Consider the following 16,835-nt stretch of genomic DNA (forward strand, 5'->3'; position numbering starts at 1 on the left):
ACAGCAAGTAAGCACTCAAAACATAAGTGATAAACCCTACTGCTTTATTGAGGTTTGCCCTGGCAAGTTATGGTATTTACACTGCTTGTTTTACTTTTTAATATGCATTTTGCTGTACATTTCAATAAGTGGTAGCTAGAAAACCAATAAAAATATTTGGTTCTTTATTATTTGTAAAATAAGGTACAGGTTTTCTAGTATTTTTCTGCCATAGTACAAATACTTCCATCTACAGGTAATGAATGTTTTGTTTTATAAGTCTAATCTAGTAAGAATGATAAATGTATTTCTATAATTATATATTATTGTGTTTTTATTGATTTATAATATCAATAAATTGGCAAATTTAGTAGTAGCTCAGTTTTAAATCTAAAATCACATTTAGATTTTGGCGTGATTGATTTAAACTGGCATTGTCAGCCCTCAGATAATCAAACCCTCATATACTGTAATCATATATAATCAAACCTCTCATAATTTAAAATTAGATTGATGTTGATGTACAGTAATGTCTGTCAGATATAGAGATGCCTGATGATACCACAATACAGTGGAAAAACAAACTGCTCTGTATGTAGAGGTGACATACTGTACAGTACAAGACCTTTTGTTTTTTTATATTAGCTATTATATTCCTTAGCTGCAGTTGATTTTGCTTAAAATGGAATTATGAGTTTGCCACAGACCACATTTTCTTTCACAGAGTTTTAAAAGAGCAAGAAGACAAGGAGAAAGAGAAGACAATTCAACTGGCAGATGAATCTTCAAAGAAAAAATCTTGCTGCTCACGACAGTAGAAAACTTTTTTTTCTGTAAAGTAACACAAATGACAGTTGACTCGCATATCAAATGTTTTTTGTAACTTGATAAGCAACTTCTTGGAAAACACGTGCTATGTCTTATGCCAGTATTCATTATATTTTTTCACTTTTCAAACTATCACCTGATAATTTTAAAAGTCAATCTCCAGAAGTGCTGTTATCCATCGTGTTAAGAAGCATCTGTTATATTTGATCTGAAAATCCAGCACTTAAGCTGAAGAAATCGACAGCACAGAGAAGTCTGCATTAAGATGGAATACAGTGCAATGAAAGTGTTATATCTACATTGTTCATTAATTTTAAAAATATATATTTAAACACAATATTAATGTGCATATAAATATATTTAATTACAGTACCCTTAAGTCTAATGTATTTAATGGTAGCTAATGCAAAACAAATGTAGTATATTTAGATATTAAAATGATTTTAGAAAATAAGGCCACAACTCTTGACTGGCCAAAATATTTTATATGTAATTTCATATACAGTAACTATAGAGATGTAGTATCTTCAAATTAATCAATTACCTTCTTTCAATTTTAAGAAAGCTTTTAAATGAGAACACAACTTCTTAATAAATGCTAAGTGTCAATCAATTCAGTGCTAAATGTCAAATCTGTAGTTATACCAGACATTCTACTGTATATGTCCCAACACTTGCCCCTCAGTGATCAATACTAGATACATTTTGGTCAAGTTTTTGTTGCTGTGAAATTCACTGCAGTGTTATGCACAGACAGAATGTTTCAGGAAGCTGAAAGTACACTGCTCACCAAAAACCTAAGGTAGACTCATCATGATACGATATCATCATCCTTATGAAATATGAGGCCTGAAAGTACAGGTATCTCATATCTGGGGAGGGTAATTCCATTATTTTAGAAGGAAAAAAGAAAATGAACAAATTAATTAGACTTATTTTGTAATTGTAACAGGGTATTTGTTGATATGTCTTCTTTCTAAGGGAAAATATGCTACAAAGAGCCTTAAAGAAAATGTTTAGAAAATATCAACTTCCTTTATGAATACAATAATTTATAGATGACAAATTGTATACTGTATAGAGTTTGCTTAAATTACTGTTAACTGTATTTACACAATATAAGGTACAAGTCAACCAAGTAAATTAATGTGACACTATTCATGTGACAGTTTCTCCTGTTCAGACCATCACTACTGCTCACATTATAGAATCATAATGGGTGTTGTTGGGTCACTTCATAAAACAGTAGTCACAGGATGCTTAATGTGTATTAGGCATCCAAATAGCTACTGGGCTCACCATATACTTGTGTGTTTTTGTTTACAGTTTATTAAGAAGTCAAGTGTTCCTTTTTGTTACTGTACTTGCATGTTATTTAGAGTGAACTAATTTACCATCTTTTTCCTGTCTGTCTTCAAGAAATACTTATACTGTATATGTGGCATACAGCCTTGTCTGGAGCCATTTAATTTCGACTTCATGTAAAACACTAACATGCAACTGTAACAGTGATGGCATCCCCTTAACAAAGTCTAACTGTTTTTTAAATAGGAACCTATTTTTACATTTTGCCAAATGACCACTTAGCCAGCAGTGTGCTGCACATCAGTTTTGAAATTCTGACATTGGATGATGCTCATTTTACTATTAAAATGGAGACAAATTACCTAGAAAAACAATATTAAAGCCAGTTATTGTATCTTGGAGAACCTGGAAAGCCTAAGGAAAGGTATACAATATGTCACATTTTGTCCGTGCAAGAAATAGGTCAGAAGTGAAAAACAATAGGTATCTCATCATATCATTATCTTCATTGCCTTTCTTTTGTAGTTGTTTTGTCCTATTTCTGACAAGTGACTCCTCATTTGAACTTATTTTCTTGGATGACCTGATGAAAACTGGCAGTGAAAATCTTTGTTGTTCTTGTTTAGTAACACTGTGGAAAGCAATTAGGGGGGTGTCTTTTCAGACATTTTCTGTGATATATGCTCAGTTTATATGACCTTTATACTGTATAACACTGCTGACATTAGTATCATTTTTTAAAATAATTTAGATTGGATTGTACCTCACTATATTTGGATGTTATTGCTTATTTGGGTTTGTAAATAGGAACCGAGTGTTTTTGCATGCTTTCTTTATATTGTGTTAAAATAAATAATAAACAGATACATGAAAATTGTACTGTTTCATTTGGTTTAATCTAGAGTATACAGTATATGATAATGCAAACGTAAAGCAATTACTACAACAAATACGTTATGGTATAGATTCAAAAGATTAATTGTAGAATGTGTAGCTACGGACATGTTCTTTGTTGTACAGTAGATCATTTTTATTATGGTTTTAGTACCCAAATGATTCTTCCCTCCTCATCTTTCTTTATTTCAGTATACACTCTCAAACAATTGTTTGAATTTGTAAGTCTGATACTATTAATAGAATAACTTTAGTCAAAGTCAGAGTGACCCAGAGTGGGAGTATTTCTTTGGGAGCTGGAGCCCTTTGTTCTCAAGAACTGATTTTGGAATTGGAATATGATTATTTTTATGGCATAAAATATAAATGTATGTCAGTATGACAACATTAACCATGTTTTAGGACTGTGTTTTAAATGAGCGATATGCTAGAAATTAATATTAATTAATATATACATTTTGGACACTGTCTTATTGTTTCTATCTGAAATTCCCACCATTCAGAGATCCAGGGAAATACCTGGGCTAAAGACCTGATAAAGGAGAGCTGTTAACTTCTTCACATTGGGTGTTTTTGAAATATTATATTTGAAGCACTATGTTCACTCCAAAAAAGCAGGTTTCTTGATAATCATATACAAGTATTGGAACCAAATTATTTAACATCACATTAACCTCATATTTGATTTTTCACTCTGCAAGAAGATGTTTTGTAAGTGAATGTTTTGTTGATGATTCATAGAATTTTCCTTGCTTGAATGCATTATGAATGACTGGCTCAGACTAACAAATAAAGCAAATCAGTTCCAATTCATTAAAAAAATGAACATGTGTTAATTTTGCTGGATTTTATTAAGTGACAGTATTTATTTTATATAGCTGAAGTAGGCAGCTGCATCCACATGCATAGACTGCAAAGCATAAGTTTCTTCACACCTGAAGAAGGCTCCACAGCCAAAATGTTATGTCTATTTTAAATACTTCCTGTCGCAACTGTGACCTTTTTGCTGTGAGCTTTTGTTGTGTGTTTACAGTACATATAGGTAGTTATGATATAGGTAGTTAAGAGTTGTTGGAACTTTTTCTATGAAGAAGAGACTTAGACTGACCATTAAGATTCCAGTATTCTCCATAATTTGTTTACAGAAGATTGGGAATCATTGGATTATAGATAAAGGTTTTCTTACTATGTTTCTCTGAAAAGCTAATAGGTACATCTCAGAATACACTAGTGTACCCAATGAATAATTTTGTGCATTTGTATTTGATCAAAGTTATAAAACAGTAGAATACAAATCGTTATGTTAAAAATTGCTTGCAGTTAAAATATTTTTAATTTTTGAACCATAAGAAATGTATTTAAATGAATGTACAGTCAATTAACTTTATAAGTACTTTGGTTACTAATCTTAACTGGTATTCCAACATAACATTTCTAAAGTCATGACTCCAAAGTTTTAGATGAATATATGAATACTGTACATGTCATTTACATTTTAAAAATTCCTAATGTTCATTTTGAAATGTTGAAAATTCAAGGAATATGGACAATTGTGTTTAATTTAGTAACTTTTTTTTAATGATGATTTACTATTTCCCAAATAGTAAATCATCATTAACTGATGATTATTCCAAAATGAAAAATAAGTTCTCTTTAACAGAAAATAGGAAAACGATTCACCTGTTATTTTGAAGAGAGTTGCAATAGAATATACAGAGTGTCACACAGGTTAGTATTAGTAGTAAGACTGTGCTAAAAAGTATGCTCCACTTCCTGAGACTGTAGTGCATTTTCTCTGTCTCTGGACTCCACCTAGTGGGAATTTAATGGAACAATAAACGGGCATTCTTCTAAATTTGGTTATTTGTTTATTTCTGATATAACTTAATCTCCAAATTTTAAATGAACAACGTAATAAATAGCTCTTTTGTGATGCTGCTTTAGTCTGACAGATAAGTATCTGTTTTAAACATATGTGTCTTTACAGTTAAAGCAATTTATCTAGGCTTAAATCAACAAAGACCCTTTCTTATTACATATACTGTTGTACTTACCGATCTGTAAAACTGTCTCCTAGCTTAGATTGCTGCATTCATGTATTTACAAGGAGAGGATGTAAATCAATTGTATGCTGAAGTTAAATCTTACAGAAAAACCAGGTAAAGTTTAAAACATATAATTACTTTAATTTAAGTCACAAGATAACACACTGCAATGTTGCATGCTCTTACACTTCTGTTTTTGTACTCTTCTGATTTTTCTTTAATTATTATGGTACATAAAAGCTTGACACATTTAATTCCAAGTGAATTAACTATTGAAATGAACTTTGCAAGGAAAAAAATAAAATCTTGCCACATCAGGCATTCATTAAACCTTGAGGAAAAAAATACTGTATTGCTATTTCTTATATTTACACTACAAAGAGAAGAAATTACACCAGAAATAACTGTCCCATTCCAATGGAGGTAAAGATTTGTTTAATGCTGTACAAATGTCCTTGGCAATGACCATGCTGGAAAGAGGTGAGCAGGAAAGCAACGCTGTTGTTATAATTCTCCATGGTGTGATCACTGCAGAAAAAGTAATCATGTTCCAAAATTGCATAAAGCACTTCAATGGAGGGGTGTTTTTTTCATTGTATGTGTTAGGTTACTTGCAGAGAACACTACAGTCCTTACATTTCTAGAACCACTGAATTGCTCGTTGTTGTTTTTACATAAAAGTTAGTTCCTTCAGCATTGTGACTGGAAAGCAGCTGTTTGAATGGAGCTTGACTTTTGTATACCATGTAACATTGGGAGATCAGGTTAAGTTCAATGTCACCAGTTAAGCTTAATGTCACTATACGAACAACCAAGAATCACCACAGTCAACAGGATCAAACATCTCATTCTAAAACACGCTGACATGTTAATGATCACAGTGTAACAGATGTAGAGTCAGTGGTGCATTTGTTACAGCTTCCTGTAGCCAATCTGAGGCCTTTCAGCCTGCAGCTAGACCTTTCATCCTCAAGAATGGTCTCACAAAATGTGAGTTTTTACCCCCCAAAAATCACCATCCATGATTCAGACTATTTCATTAATGTATTCAATACTAAACAATTACTATAATGATGCATTAGAGAACACTACAGTGGAAAATGAAATATACTTTAAATTTAGTCTATTTTGTTTTTCATGCTTTATCACATTTTTTTCATTAAACACAAATTCTCAATGAATCCAGAAAATGTCTTGAATCTAAACCTATATGTATGTATACCCTAACATATTTTATTGATAAATCAGAATATTTCTCCTCTCAGAAATTCTAGATAACAAAAACAGGAAAGAATTCACATGCATATATTCACTAATAATGAAGCACTGGTACTAAATCATAATAATCTATCCCTAAGAAAATATTTAGAAAGTATATTACTGGAACACTGGTAGAAAAATATGGTTTCCTAATTGGAATTAAACCAGTAACAGTTGAAATTCTTGTACCCAGCAATTAATCAAGTACCAGCACTGGTTTTTACAGCATGATACTCTATACCGTATGAACAGGAAACTTTAAACACATACTGTACTGTCACTTTTCACTAACGTTTCACAAACAACCAGGGTATGAGAGTACTGTAAATTACTGGAAGCTTTTTATATATATATTTATATAAGTGCAAAAGAAGTTGTATTTCTCCCAAGCCCTGATTATTCTGGAACTTGTGAAAGTGGAAGATCTATATCCACCTATGCACCCTTGAAATCGAAATCAATATACAATCATTTTATTCTTCTCAATGAAACAACAAAAACAACATTCGTAAGTTACTACATTCGAAGTCACTTTCTGAACAGTCAGATGAGTGCAAAATGTCAGCTTCAAAAGACAAGTTTGGCTACTTTTTTATTCTTTTTTTGTGGTGCCTGATGTTGATGACAGCAAAACAGAGTACAATCCTCTTCCAACTGGCTCATTGCTTTCCCACAGTCACCACTTCGAAGCCACTGAAGTACTGTTCCTTCTTTTTCTCCAGCAAGAGTAGAGAGAGCACCTATGAAATACTGCTGACTGTATCTTCCCCTGAATGTTTAACGCATCTTATAATCATGAGATATTGCAGCTTCACAAAGCTGGCCTTTGAAGTCCAGCTCAACAGTGAAATCCAAATCACGCTGTTAAAAAAAAAAAAGAGAGAGAGATGCTTATGGAAGAGAAAACCATTCAGTCTCGCATAAATTCTGCCAAGCCTATCCATGCAAATCTGACACATCCTTACTGTGATTGAAGTGAGATTCACCAAACCTGGCCTACATTGTATCTAGGACTTCATTCCAGGTGAGCTTTACCTTTCAGCACATGTGATAATTAAAAAATCTTAAAATGTAAAAATGTGTTAAATTAAACAAATCATTAAGCAAGAGCTCTGATGCAACTGAAGAAAATAAGTCCCAAGCATCAGGTTTGAGAAGCCTGGAATTAACAACTTAACAATTTCCATCAGGACAATCATAAAGCTGCATTTAAACAAGAAAAAGATGGAACCTATCCATTAGACCTGTAACAGTAAGGAAAGTTTATTTGGACATCAAGTACAGGGTTTGACATCAGAAACGAATAAGTGCTTTTACAATCCAGGCATACAGGGGTTGCAGCAATCCCTATTTGAAGAGCTAAATAACCACCTTTCAACAGTCATGAAAGATTTCATATGAAGATTAAGCAGTTCAATCTGACCAAGAGGTTTACTGATAGAGTATTAGAAGAAATGTATAAGAGACACATCTCTACAGCTACACGGCAATCGTTTACATTTTTTGTGCCAAATTTTGGTGGGGATTCTAAATAAAGATTAGATGTAATCATGTACAGGAAGGCTGTAGGGAGCTTTCTGCAGAATGGAAAACAAGTATGTGAGCAAGTCTCTGTAAACCTTGTGGTATCCAGGTCAGGCAGAAGACACTTCATTTAACCCTTAATTGAACCAATAATTTTATTAATGTTAATGGTTAATGGTTAATGGTTTTCAACTCTGCTTGTAGGAACTTGAAATCCCCTGATTTACTGATTGAATAACAATGGAAATAGGTTATAGTTAAGCAAATGTATTAGTCCACTTGAGGGTTTATCGAGTAACTCGGAGCTCAGCTGGTTTAAAACATTGTGAGCAGCAGGTAGCAGTTGGAAGCCCTGGCTGTAAGTAGCAAAAGGAGCTTCAGACTCACTATGTTCTTCTCATTGGGTTTCATAGCGATGGTTCCATAGATTTCCTCCCCTCTCCGCACGGTCAGATAGTCCTCTAAATAAAAGACTGTCTGCTTCCAGTGTGTATATGGAGCATCAGGAGCTGTGGTGCAAAAGCACAATGAAAAACATGACTCTCCATATGAGGAGAAAATAAAATCACAAACCACTTAATCTCTCACTTTTGAGGAAGAACATGGTACCTTATTTTCATTTTGTGAGTGTGATTCATGGTACTGTACATGTACTATATGTCAAATACACTCAACATCCCCTGTTAGAACTGGCATGATTTGAGGGATAATTAGAAATTCTCCAGGAAGACATTGGTATATAATAATAGTAAATCTATAATGTCAAAATGTTTTTTCTCACAAAAGTAATGTAGTACATTGTATTTTTTGCACAGGTTATATGGATACATATTTACATAAAATGATAATTGCTCGATGGCTTAGCATATAATGCAAGATAATGCAAATTATGCTTTTTTTGTGTTCTACAAATGGATACCAGATGAATATCCACCTGGATTGAAACTACTGTATTTAGCAGTTATTTTGCCATTCTTGCTTGTAGATGCATTGCAGCACTATATCATAATCTCATCTTTTCTGCCTTGTTTTGAGCTAAGTTTGCAACTGTGAACTTTTAAAGTAGACTACATGCAGGTGAGTACTTTAACCTTTATTTAGAAGAAAATATTTTTTGCAGAATCACGGTTGAGCTCATATTGTTTTGTCGCATTTGGCATTTCTGAGCAGTCCTGTTCCTTCGCCATTTAGGGACTAGAGCAAAAGCATCTACAGATTTTTTTTCCATCATAAGAGATGTTATTAATAGAATGTAACTGAAATCATTCCACAGAATTAAGTTAAGAGTTACAATCACTGTCCAGCATAGTTTGAATGCCAATATTGTGTTGAACCCACAAGAGGGTTAAAAAACGTTAAGGGGTCAATAAAAGATTGAGAGCATGCAAACACAAAAGGTCGTGGTTAGTAGAATGTTGTGGACCCACGATTAATATTAGTTCTATACAGTGTGAATAAACAATTTGAGTTATTTCACAATATATTACTGTATATCTAAGTTGAGTCATTTTAATGGAAGACCTCTTCTCAAGGTCTACAGCAATCACTTAATTATTCTCTTGGAGAGAAACAACTTGGTTATTCTCTTGTAGGACCACTGGATGTTTTATCCAGTTCCAGAGAGGTTATTTGGTTATATTATTCATATTCCATATAGGTTGAGGTACAAGTCTAGGGAAACCCTCTAGGGAGCCAGTTAGCCCCACTGGCAGTTTCACAGTGGTCAGCATGATCTCAGATGGACGTTAAGGTAGAGGTTAAGCCTCCTGAAGACCAGTACAGACAGAAAGAACCAGTAGATAGGTTAACAGAACACAGTCATGTTACACAGTGGGAAGGTTTGTGCACATCACCTAAGCTGGTCTTACTATAGCCCTCCTCAAAAAGAGGTTCTCAAGTTCAAGTTCATTTCCATATTGTAACAAACAGTTCTTTCCGGACCCTATGCGGACGACACAATCCGAAGAAGTGGGGAAACACTAGGAAAACGTCATGCAGGAATACAGGGCTGAAAACAGGGGGGCGTGTCCAAAGTGCGCTGGTGCACGGGGGAGGTGTGGCCGAGGCAAACAATCCAAAAGAGTAATCCAAAGAGGGTATCCAAAAACACAAGAGAAATTCCATAGCCAGGTGATCCATCCAAACACGGAATTAAAAACACGAACCGGGTCGGAACCGGCGGACTAGGAAGAGGAACAGAGGTTAAAACCTTAACGGGACCAGGCGCTTCCAGGTCCCGGACTTGCACAGTGCGGAAGCCAGATGCAGAGCCCGGATGAGCGTCAGCGCCTGGCTTTTAAGGTGGGCTGGGAATAGGAATCAGGTGCACAGAATAAAGTCTCAAGTGAAAGAGCTGGAGCACCCTTAAGGAGGGGGGACTATAATCGTGACACATATGTACCTGAGTACAATGAAATGCATGCTTGCGTGTTTTTCTCACATGACAGATGACATAACATTGACATAGACAGTGATATAACAAATGACATCACAATTCTTGGAGACAGGAACAGGGTAGCAGCTATAATTTTAACCAGCATTTAGACAGCAGCTGTGTGCAAAATTCAGCAGTGGCAGTATTTTGAGCTCAGTACACAGTTTAAGTAGTGGAAGTAATTTAAGTCCGGATAGCTGGTCTAGGTCCAAAATATTAAACCTTATGTCTGAAACTCTTTATCTAATGTTGAAAAGAGCATGTCAGTTGTACAAGATTATTCCTGAAACAGATTGTACGTATAAAGTTAACAATAATAACAGCTAACCAGATATAAAGTCAAATCAGTCAGGAGCTCCTCGCAAGATGTTGCCTCTCTCTGGCGCCATCTTGGTTACTTTGGTTTTCTATAGATAATATGCTTTCATTAGAGAATATAAGACAAATGTAAAAAAGGGGGTTTATATACACAGGTTCTTCACCAACCGTCTTCAATCATCCACAGCATCAAATGTAAAGCTGAAAGTCCTGATTTCTAATGTGCTGGAAACTACCAACCAATCTTGCTTTCACAAAATGTAAAGGTACAGTATTGAAAGTGATGATGGGATAATAACAATTAGAACAGTACACTGTGGGATAGATTACACCAATTTCGTGAATAAATTCCAAAAACGTTTATCTAGGCTTGGGTAATGTGTATTTGTAAGTGGAATGCCACAGGCACCTGTTTTAGTTCCCCTGCTCTTCTTGAATTATATATGATAGCTTCTGAACTACTGCCCACATCCCAGGGAAAGCTGTGTCAACTGTTTTTGGCTGTATGCTGCCATATTTCCACATACTGTACATCTGTGGACATGTAGTGGAACTGATGTTAATATTTTAACTGCAACATATTGCTGGGTGTGGACAAATACACTGTTAGAGTGTTCTTTAATGATCTGGAAGGCAGATAGATCAAAAAAGTACAGAAAGTTTGGTTTGTGATGTACATACTGTAATGTAAAATGTATCAAAATATTTATCGCCTGTTGATTCATTTAAAACAATCTTTTTTTGTAGTTTTGCAATTCAACCCCCACTAAAACATATTAGAACATTTCCAACGATAAAGAAATGCTAGTGGACTACCTGTATATCATTTCTCAATTAGTACCTCAGTATTAGACTAATTTAGTATTCTGGTTACCCCAATTGCAAAGCAAGAACTACTGTCCCATCAGGGTAATACTGAATTTGTACTTAATTACTACAACCTTAACACACATTGATGTAATATCTAAAGAAATAACTGCTTTGTTGTATTTTTATATAAACCATCATTAAACCGATATAATAATACTCTTTTAAGTACTTTTGAAACTTCTGCTTAATGCTTGATAAATGTATGTCTAAACGGTGTCTGCATGGTGAGTTTAGTCTTTAGTCTTTAACCTATGTGTTAATTGGATGAAATGCTCTTTCATTTTCAAGAACTCTGCTGATTGGTACTTTTACAGTAAATGTTGATTTAATTAACATTTTTCTATTTACCTTAACTCATGTAAAATCAAAGTCCCAGGGTTAGGGGTAGTTTCATATTCTTGTGCATTACCTCCAGCTATGATTTCTTTGGCAATCTGTGACTCGACACCATGAGTAAAACCTGTATTTCTACAGCAAAAATTTGGACATTTGTTATTAAAATTACTGTATAGTGATGCATTATGATTTGTAAGATTATTTACTTCTTCTAATCTAATTTAAATTTAATTAAAATGCAACCACCTAATATTTTATTTGGATATTATTTTTACATTTTTGTTTTGCTAAACAACTCTATAATAACATCTTTTAATATCTAATATGTTGGCAAAGGTTTGTAAACATGTTCCTGAGAAAAGTAATTCTCAGCTGTTGACTAAATCCTAAAGAATCAGCTAATCTGACATCTTTTCTAGTTCTATTCCAAACAAGTATGTTTGAATGTCTTTGAATGTACACTACCAGCCTACTCTTCAATTTTCCAAGGATGTTTTTAGCCATTTTGCATGGTTTTCTTATATTGGGTCAACCGCCATTTTACAATCTGCTTTGAATCAAAACCTTTTTCCTACAGTATATTAACGGGAAGCTGTGCCTTACTGATCTACCTGTGCTCCAGGCCCTGCCTCTCTCACAGCATGTGAAACATACTGATCAATATCTACACAGCATAGACTGCTGAAGACATGATTGAATATCATGTAGTTATTGCCTTGTACTGTATATTTATGATTGAATATACAGTATATGCTACTGTTAGTATAAAGCTACTGCTTGGGGTACCAAAAAGATTGCAGGTGTTATAATTGGCAGTGAAATGGATATTTATATAAAGCATGTGAGTAAGGGTGTAAATGTCTGTCCAAATTAAGCAGTGTTGTTGTATACAGTATATACATTAAAGTACTGTTTCATTAGTTATAAATAATGTCACTAAATTTGAAATCTTTTGTAGTATTATGTTGATAAAAGTAAATTGTACTGTAAAATTATCTTCTCAGAGATATTATTGTAGAGGTATTTTATCATTTTACAGATGTTATTTTAGACTGTTGCAATACTCATCAATCTAGACACACAGAAACAAAAGTAGTTGGTTAGCCACCTGTGGTACAGTATGTTACATACAGACGACACCTGCCGATTCATCAGCTACACAGTATTACATTACAAGAGCAAAACAAAAATATAATTATTTCCAGAATTATTTCCTTCATCCTCAGGTATTTGTTCTAACTTACTGCATAATTACAAATACAAGTTTCTCAATGTCAATAGATATTTGCAATATCTGCCAATACTCTGTCAGTTATTAACTTTCCACAAAACAAAAATTAAAATGCATGTAGATGGCACATTGTTTACACTATAATCATATACATTTATAATAAGTGAGGTAACCCTGAAACACAAGCCAAAGGACAAAAGGGGACAGAAATAGAATTATTAGAAATAATTATTTACGCAAAGGATTGTGGGAGTATGGAATAAACTACTTAGCCACATTGCTGAAGTCCATACTCTGGTTTCTTTCAAGAAACAGATGGATGAGATGCTTGGATCAGTTTCAATCAAAGCATGAAAAAAGGAGGAGCATGTGTTGTAATTTGGTCTTAAAATAATCTACTCTTCCATTTCGTACCCAACCATACCTGTGCCTGCAAATACTGTACACACAAGAAGCTAAGTATTTAATTAAGAACATCTGACAGAACATCAGCAGGAGGAACAGACAAGATGAGCTTGAGATAGAAATCACCTTTGATCAGGCTTATCAACGAAACTGATAAACTCTGATTGTGTCCTTGACTGTTTTTATCTCATTGTGTTCTGAATTCACAGACTTTCTTCAAGGACTCTCTTTGCACAGACCGCAGTTGCTATACCTCTGAAAAATGCAGCTGTTCTTTCGGAAGTCATTATTAGGATCGGTGGGTCATTTGGCAGCTACTGCATCTTTCATTTCCAGTCTTATCAATGTAGTTAGGGTAAAATTATGTGACTCTGATGATGAATGCAGCACTCTGATCCTGTTCCTCAACCGCAATTCTGTTGTTCTCTTTCAAAGATAAATCAGGCCAATATCATGATAAAAGAGTCGTAATACTTGACAAAGATCCTTTTAACCTCTTCTTGTTATCATCAGTACCTGTTTTGGAAATCTTCTAACATTCCAGTTTTGCTTAATGTTTTCATTTTCTAAATAATGAATTTACTACTAATATAGTAACAAAACATAAACCACAGAATTATTTTTATGAAAATCATTATAACAAATTACAATCATCACTAATTAATTAATTATTATAATATTAATTATAAACGAATGTTTTCCATTTGCTGTTTTGTTTATTCAGCATGATATTACAACGTTTTCTGATCTGGAACTGAACTTCTAAAGAGGAAAAAGAGTTCAGTCCTTAAAATATTTTTGGTGGAAGTAAAATATGGTGTAGCTGCCTGAAAACCCACCAACTTCTTGAGCTCAATTCTGTATTCTTTGGGAAGTCCTGCAATATTTCACAGGAAAAAGACAACAAAATATCCAGAACTAAAAGAAAACATCTGAGCATTGTAATAGAAGCCAAAGTGCCAAATTACAATTTTGTGCAATATAAATATCCAGTATTTTACATATGAATTGTATATACTGGTAGATCCTTTTGAAGACTCTTTTCACAATAGTTTTCTTTAAATATTATGAGAATGTTAGCTTTTGACCTTTAGTTCACTGTATAATCCTTATTTTGCATATGTTATGGGAATACAAATACTTTTGCCTTTAACTGAACAGCTTATAGGCTGAACATGTTATTTGTTACTCATGGAAGGTTGTGTATTCAGTTATGTTCCAGACCATTCTCATTCAAACACAAAGTAAATGTCATTGTGTCTTTCAGGCATATTGTCTCTAGAAGGCAGAGACAGTCAATCAGAGCATCCCTGTTTTGTGATCTCTATCTGCCGTTTTGGTGTGATTGACAGTATTTAATCTATAAACCGACTTTAAGAGGGACAGCAGTGCCCACAAGCTCTTTTCCGTAATAAGAACAACAATGCGTGACTAGAAATGGTAAAATTCTGTCACATTCCTAAAGTAGGATATTGTTGCAAAAGTGACACTTTCACAAAAAGTGACTATTTAATTGTATGTTGTGCTTATACTAAAATGTCTGGCAGTTCATTATTTAATTCCTATTGGTTATTGCTTATTATAACAATAATTTTTTTGCTCTTCTTGCATTAATTGCTTATTATTTAAGCCCTACTGGAATATTGTGCAGAGGTGGTCAGGGATCTGGACTTTAGACCAGAGAGTTGTGGGATAGGATTGGATAGAGTGTGGTTCTACAATTGTAGCCTTGAACAAGATATTACACTCAAACTACTGTAGTAAAAGCCCCGTTATATAACCAGATACTTTACAGGGTCATCATTTTTCAAACAATTTTCAACTGACTTATCTGCATTAATCAATTATTAAATTTAAAGTAACAAAAATGAGAACACCACCCTGAATTATTTAAAATAAACCAAATCTTATAGATTAGCTCAGGCAAAATATTCATGCAAGGGAGTGTATGAAAAGTAAACACCATTTTCCAAATAAAATATGTCAGTGAATGTTTACAGGTACTTTTCCCCAGTTATTCTCATGAAATTGTTGTCTCTGTAGTGCTATTTTGTAAATCACAAGATCAATTAGTAATTTCAAATACCATAATCATATGTTGTATGATCTCCATCTAACTGGGACTGTATACAGCCAATGGGTAAATATAAATCATTTTTATATACGTTTTAATAAAAAATTACAAACAGGTGTGTAACACAATAAAGGCAATTTATGTTCAAACTAATAGTCTCATCTAGACTTAGCCAAATTTTAGGTGTGCACTCTATGATTTTCTCAAACATTATCTCCTCATTCTAAGGCAATGTGTTGTTGAATAAGCATATACTGTACCATCAGAATGCAAAACCAATATATCTCACATATCATTATATACATATATCAATATAATACATATGATATTAATCCTATTCAATTGTTGACAATTTTGTATTCAAAACCATAAGTGGGTCTATGACATTTGGCTGTTTTGTAAACTGTAGAAAAATCTGTCTTGAGTGGTTTGACGAAACTGAAGTTGTTCAGTAGTTCAAACGGTTAAAAGCACCCAGACCAGTGTTCCCTCTAGGCGGTGCACATGTGTGCACGCACACAGGTTATGAAATCAGCCCACATAGGAAATTGAACTGCCCACAAAAAATTAAATTTCAGAAAAATATGATAATAATAAAACAAACAACTGAAAAATGCTAAATTGACCACAAGACTAGCTGCAAGAGGCCCAGCTTGGCTGTGTGCATTGCTACCCCATAATCGATATCTATGTTCTTATAGTCTCATACCTCACTGCCAGTCCTTGCTTGACACTCAGTCTCAATGACTTGGCTTGTCCCAGTCTTTTGGATCTCTATGCTTCTACTGTATGTGAATGACTATACTGTATTAACAAAAAATAATTTCAGGTTTACAATTTTACATTTACTCAATTTAGTGCGCACAAGTTTTTGTCACTGGGGAAAAACCTTGCACAATTTGAAATTTGTTGGCACAAAGGCCATTAAAAATTAGAGGGAACATTGACCCAGACTCACATCCTTGTCACTGGCCTGTCCAAGTCCTAACATGAATCAAGTACATGATTTGTTATGATAAAGTTTGAAAATTGCAACCATACCTAACAAACCTCTCAGAACTGCAGCAATTTAAGGTGTTTCACATGATTTCATGAGGTCCCACACTTCATTAGTACAGCTCCCAACAAAACCTACATCATGTAGGAAGATTCAAAGCAAATCTGGGATAGGGTCATTTAAAAGCACCAATCAGGGCAGTGGTATAAAAAATTTACAAATCATTGAATATCCTCCAAAGCACAGTAAAGTCCATTATAAAGAAATAGAGAATATATGGCACAACCGTGAAACTGTACAGAAATGGGCATCCTCCAAAACTGAGTATCCAGGTG

General features: G+C 34.0%; 2 protein-coding genes across 15 annotated transcripts in view; one reads left to right on the forward strand and one right to left on the reverse strand.

The window, feature by feature from the left end:
* Positions 1-2,978, forward strand: part of cracr2aa (calcium release activated channel regulator 2Aa) — a 61,884-nt gene extending 58,906 nt beyond the window's left edge. For all 4 annotated transcript variants that reach the window (XM_015353145.2, XM_015353147.2, XM_015353144.2 and 1 more), the window contains one exon: positions 704-2,978. In XM_015353145.2, the coding sequence (XP_015208631.1) occupies positions 704-797 (94 nt within the window). In that variant the 3' untranslated portion in view covers positions 798-2,978. The remainder of the gene's footprint in view (positions 1-703) is intronic.
* A 2,188-nt stretch (positions 2,979-5,166) lies between these two features.
* LOC102692415 (protein arginine N-methyltransferase 8) overlaps positions 5,167-16,835 on the reverse strand; it is a 64,176-nt gene continuing 52,507 nt past the window's right edge. For all 11 annotated transcript variants that reach the window (XM_015353259.2, XM_015353258.2, XM_015353262.2 and 8 more), the window contains 2 exons: positions 8,223-8,344; positions 5,167-7,172 (listed from right to left, as the gene is read on the reverse strand). In XM_015353259.2, coding sequence (XP_015208745.1) covers positions 7,089-7,172; positions 8,223-8,344 — 206 coding nt within the window. In that variant the 3' untranslated portion in view covers positions 5,167-7,088. The remainder of the gene's footprint in view (positions 7,173-8,222; positions 8,345-16,835) is intronic.

The sequence above is a fragment of the Lepisosteus oculatus genome, chromosome 7 (assembly GCF_040954835.1).
Source record: "Lepisosteus oculatus isolate fLepOcu1 chromosome 7, fLepOcu1.hap2, whole genome shotgun sequence".
In the NCBI taxonomy this organism is placed as follows: Eukaryota; Metazoa; Chordata; class Actinopteri; order Semionotiformes; family Lepisosteidae; genus Lepisosteus; species Lepisosteus oculatus.